Here is a 5,831-nt window from a genome sequence, read left to right on the forward strand (position 1 = left end):
GAATTTACTTTAGGTTTATTTTACTCTTCTGTGAGGTCCTATTAAAATAGATCAGTCTGTCTTTTTAATCCTCTGCACACCAACATTTAGACTAGGGGATAAAGGGACAGCGTTGTAGGCAAGATCAATTTTACTGCATTGCACCGTGTTGTACCTGTGTGACTTGGTATTTGCAGGGGCTGATAGGATGCACCTTGATGTGTGTGATCACCTGGAAATGGCTGCATATGATTTCCAAAGGCATTGGACAATACACTTCTTCAGGTCTGCTGTAAATCAGTCATTGGAGATTGAGACGTAAAACATTTAAAAACCAAAATTAAGAAACTCACTTTTAGGAGTGATTTATCCGAAGTAAACTCTCTTGTTGTGTGGCCATAGTGTATCATGTTGTGCTTTTGCTTCTGTTGAAACTACATGAAAAGGTTGATAGAGCCTTGTTTGTTGATGCAATCTGTATGAATACACAACATTAGCTCCCTTTGTCAGGTCTTGACTTTGTCAATATGCCACTACACTTACTTTCTTCTGTCATTGCTCCCTTTGTTCAGAATTATCAAAAAACAATTTGAAGTGTTACCTGTCATCATGCTCTGCAAGATCTTCACACCTATGATTCCAAGGGGGGAGTTTATGTCTTTTATAGTACTTTAGTCTAGCATACATTACCCCTGTGTGGTGTTACTTGTCACCTTACAAACTATAGAATAGGTTGGTATTTGTATAGTTCTTTATGCTGTCTTCAATAGATAACATACCTGCAGTTCTGTGGTGATAGATCCCTGTGTGAAGTAATATGTAATCTACACCCCATAACATGCCTTTTGATTGTGGCATTTCCTCTCTCAATCAATATGTATGCTTTGTAGCAGAAAAAGAGCAGATGAACCACTGTCCTAATAAGCATTTTTTTGTAGTTAATAGAGGAACATAGCTTAACCCAATGGTTAGAAAAAGTACATCCATTTATATGAATTGCAGCACTTTGACTTTAGCTTTCCAGTGCACAAAAAGATAAATAAAATGGAATCAGAAATTATAAAAATATTTAAAAAAATGGAAGGACTGGAACACATTATTTAGTTAAACTAGCAGTGGATAAACAGTTTAAAACAGGAAGCTAGCATTTAGAATAGCAGTAAGTCAACATTAAAGATGTATTTACATTACAAGTGTTACTAGAAGATGTTTCACTATTCTACACAGAATATATGGTGTGCTAAGAAACATGTTTAAATACATTTGGCACAGAAACCTATGCAAGTTTGTGTAGGTAAAACATTGATTATCTGTTCCATTTTAGGACACGTGTGCCCAGGGAAAATATCTCTTTAATGGGCTACTAGCCCATCTTTTAATTTGGCAAACTTATAAAAGGGAGGTGGAGGTTTAGTTGTTTACCAGACTCTCTCAATTATGTGTATCAAAAGTAGTTAGTAATACAGGTAACCTGCTGGAAGGATTCTAGGCACATTGGACCCATATTAATGAATTCTGCATTACAATGAGCTTGGATAGAGCCACAATAAGAAACAATTGAGATTGCTAATATTATTGAGTTGCCCCTTACCTTCAGCAAAGGTAAAGACATTCTCAAAAATATGCATGATCACTACTTGATACCCACATGCCAATGGCTGTTAGCATAACTATAGCCTCCAGTTTCAGATTAAAATGTTATTACACAATCCAGTTCTTAGTCTTGCAGCTCCTATACTCAACGTTCAAAATTACTTTCTTAGTCATTACCTCTTACCTTCAAAACACTGGCAGAGTGTGGTCATTGGGAAACTCTGTGCTTCCGAATTTCAGAAAAGAAACCAGTCGGTATAGGATTTTCAAAGCTTTTTAATTCATTGGTAGTATGTGCAACATCTTTTAGATATACCACAAAAAAATGGTGACATAAAGAATGTTTTCTTTTTAATAATACAAAAAACAATCCAGAATACGGATGGGTTGAAAAAGTATAAAAAGATATGTTATGTTGTGAGTAATGAAGCCTGGCTGCCAAACTTCACTTCCAAAGGAGAAAATTCCAGTGATAGCATAATCTATTAGAGCAAGTAACTTGTATATAAACCAAAAACTAAGTTACAACTACACAGCCGTAGGAATGAAGATTGTTTTTATTGCCTGTATTATGGCAACCTACTCCACAATTGTGAAGTTTACTGTTGTTTACACAATTTATAACAAGTATTACTTGTTTTAAATATTATAACTATTATAATAAGTATTATACCTCTGAAGGGTTTATTTATTTGTCCACCTTAAGCTGGGTCTACATGGGCGTTTTTTAAAAATGCATGTAAACGTTTCTATTGCATTTATATGTGTTTTATGCACTTTTATTAGCGTTTTAAAGTTTGCCTTTAAAATGCTGGAAACGACTATGCTGCATTTTTCCGCATTTTACCACGTTTTATACTAATTTGCATATTAAGTGCTCATTGAAATCAATGGAAGCGTGTACCCGCGTTTTTGGGCATTTTCCAGCGTTAACCAAGCGTTTTAATTTCTTAAATGTTGCAAGCAACGTTTATAATAAATGCTATAAATGTGCCCTACAAAAGGGGATTTCAAACAAGGGCTTTAAAAGCTTCAGGTAAAACGCTGGGGAAGTCCGTGTAGACTAAGCCTTTTGGATGTGTTTTTATTTTTTATAGAGTTTATCTATAAACAAACTACTGCTTTGCATGTTGAAAAGTAGTTCTCTTTTGGTCACTCCTGCACAGACCATTCCTTCTAACCATACTTTTGAAAAACTGCATACACAATGATTGGCCACTACAGTAGTGGTTCTGTTTTACTGTTTACTGCATTGATAATGATGGCCTATGTGATACATATCTTTAAATATAGAATGTTAAGAGAATACCATGGAAAATGTTTAGAACCTGTCAGGATTTACTGCTATCCTCCTACTACTGTTCCATTGGCAAAGGTCTCCCTAGCTAGGAAATAAAGGAAAATCTGAGACACAGACAGCAATGGATTTAATAGGAAGACCCTTACAGAATCTCTAATGTATCACCACTTTATCCAAGACCAAAACACACACCAAATACACACCAAGTATTTTTACATTGAATTGTTTTGTAGGAGTACAGTTCTATAATAAACAATGATGCATATATTACAATTTCAAACTGAAACTGAAAAGCAAGCTAGACATTAAACCCAATATCACATAAATGATCAGAGTGTAATAAAAATTATTATTACCTGCCATAGTACCTGTGATGTGACCATTATCTGGGCTTGTTTCTTACATATCCTCATTTCCCTTACAAATCTTTACGAAACCTCCCCCTACCCATAATAGCGCATGAAGAGGCTCAGCAAAGGTGGCATTAAAGGTGTGAAGGTGCCTGACCGGGTCACATAGGTCATAGAACGAGATCTGCCCAGCCTCATAATCCACATATATCCTGACTCTATTAATGAAGACCTTGCCAGGTAGCAGGATCCATTTCCTATCATATAGCACAGAATACTGGTTTTTCAACCATGATTTGTGTAAACCCCATGAGTTGTTATTCCAACCAATGTCTGAGTGACAACCTCTTCTGTTTATACTGGGGTAACACATCCCAATACTCCAAACCTGGGATCTCCCCACATCCACATCCCAGTGATGTTGCCCTGAAGAAAAACTCTGAGTACTTAACACCTGAGCAGACTGAAATCTTTCTTGTATTTCCGGGTATTTCTGGGTAAAAACTGAGAAAGATACAATTTTCTTATTATCTGATATACAAAGATCATTCCCAGCTGTGTTTTCATCCAGTAATATGTCTGTATATTTTGACAGTCCCCACATTTTAAGGTAAGACTGAATACTCAGTTTCCTAGACTGACAGTGTGTGCCTTGCATGGCTGCTTGAGGGACTCCCGGGAATAGTGCAGCAATGCTGTCACCTATGTCCCCAATGGTGAAATGTGAATGTACCAATTTCTCTTTATTTTTCTTCACATTTACCCCTGAGAATATATTACCTAAACCTGTTTGTAAAGTCTGTGAAATGGCAGCCATATCCAGATGTCCTCGGTCATATAAGAGAATATCATGCTTCTCTCTGCCCTTATTATCTTCATCCTCAGTATCATGAACATCACCTGTATCTGGTTCTTGTAAGACAGTCAGCGGATTCATTATCTTACACAACTCCTCAATATGATGCATCTTCCTAGACAGCTCTTCCTTCTTTCTTTCCATCTCCAGGATCAGATCCAACATGGAGTGGGTCGCCAGCTTGGTCTGCCCCGAAATCTCACCCAGCACTCTATTTTCCAGAACTTTCAGCTTTCTCCTGAGATCTGTAAACAGGGAAATGACTTCCTCTGTGCCATTAGCTGCTTTTTCTTCCATTTTTCTTCTGCATTCATGCAGATTCTGTACACTTTCCTCTGTTTTTTCTTTCTTTGTGAGTAGTTGTTTTAGAACATTTCTCATTTTATTTTTTTTCTTTTCAGAGGCCTCCTCCAGCGATTCCATTTTATGGCTTTTGTGTTCTCCAATCAGACACCAGGACACGCAGACACACATATTATCATCAGAGCAGTAATACTCCAGTATCTTCTTGTGGATGGGGCAAAGAGCACTGGGCTCCTCCTGATCTGACTGAGTAGACAGAAAATTCTCCACTATGTTACGCAGTTTTATGTTCTTCTTCAGTTCGGGGCGCTCATAAAACTGCTGTCTGCATTCAGGACAGGAATAACTTACGGATCCTTTCTGTGTATCCAGCACAGAATTCATGCAGATCTGGCAGAAGTTGTGTCCACATTCCAGCATCACCGGATCTATAAAAATGTTCAGACAGACGGAGCATTCTAGCTCTTCCTTTAAAATAGCAGTCGCCATTGTTGACAGCTGAAGAAAGAAATGAAAGTGAAACTAGAAATGCAAAAAGACTTGTTCATGTTTGTTGGGAGGGGCAGGGAGTTACAAGCTCTTTTATCCTTTTTTCTTTTTTTATGCACTTAGTGACAACCTAAATAGCATTGATCAGCAGACTAATTTAAGGTTTGGAGGACATAATTAGAGGAATTTGATTGAAAATGGCTCAGCACATTGCTGAACACTGTGCAGTGAGCCATTGTGAAAACCCAGGTACCTTTTTGACAACATTTTTATCAATATTATTATTATTATTATTATTAATAATAATAATAAACAGGATTTATGTAGTGCCAACATATTACGCAGTGCTGTACATTAAATAGGGGTTGTAAATGACTGACAGATACAGACAGTGACACAGGAGGAGGGGAGGACCCTGCCCCAAAGAGCTTACGATCTAGGAGGAGGGGAAAGTATCACACAATAGGAGGGGGAAATGGAGTGGTGGGAAGTAGTGAGGGTTTTAAGAGACAGAAGTAGACGGGTAAGCAATTTTGAAAACATGGGTTTTGAGGGCTCTTTTAACTCCCTTAGCGTTCTTATTCTGTCTGTATTACCACGCAGAAAGCAATACATTTTTTTGCATGGAAATACATTTTACATTGTAGGCCTATAATTTTTAGGCATAACTCACTGAAAACTATGTACAATATTTATTAAATTTAATATTAAACTTTAAATAAAAAAAAAAAACACAAAAATCTGTTAAGAATAATAAAATAGTGAAACATGTAATATAACTGTACAGTAGCATGAAAAATATATATATAATATTATTATATATAAATTATATGAAGATTTCTTTGTTTTGAACTCATACAGCTATTTTGTTTTGAATCCAATACAAAAATATTTAATTTCCCGCTGATCCTCCCGCCTGCACCAATGCATGCACCAATGTCACTGGGAAACCCCAGAGAGC

General features: G+C 36.7%; 1 protein-coding gene across 1 annotated transcript; it reads right to left on the reverse strand.

Moving 5' to 3' along the window:
• Positions 1 to 1,836: 1,836 nt before the first annotated feature.
• LOC140327065 (E3 ubiquitin-protein ligase TRIM11-like) lies at positions 1,837 to 4,896 on the reverse strand. Its single transcript, XM_072406229.1, has one exon. The coding sequence runs from the start codon at positions 4,868 to 4,870 to the stop codon at positions 3,272 to 3,274; it is 1,599 nt and encodes a 532-aa protein (XP_072262330.1). The 5' UTR covers positions 4,871 to 4,896; the 3' UTR covers positions 1,837 to 3,271.
• Between the last annotated feature and the right edge of the window lie 935 nt (positions 4,897 to 5,831).

Source organism: Pyxicephalus adspersus, chromosome 3, assembly GCF_032062135.1.
Source record: "Pyxicephalus adspersus chromosome 3, UCB_Pads_2.0, whole genome shotgun sequence".
In the NCBI taxonomy this organism is placed as follows: domain Eukaryota; kingdom Metazoa; phylum Chordata; class Amphibia; order Anura; family Pyxicephalidae; genus Pyxicephalus; species Pyxicephalus adspersus.

Excerpts from the sequence above, each read along its gene's own strand:
- LOC140327065 (XM_072406229.1), bottom strand. The coding sequence starts at position 4,870 with ATGGCGACTGCTATTTTAAAGGAAGAGCTAGAATGCTCCGTCTGTCTG.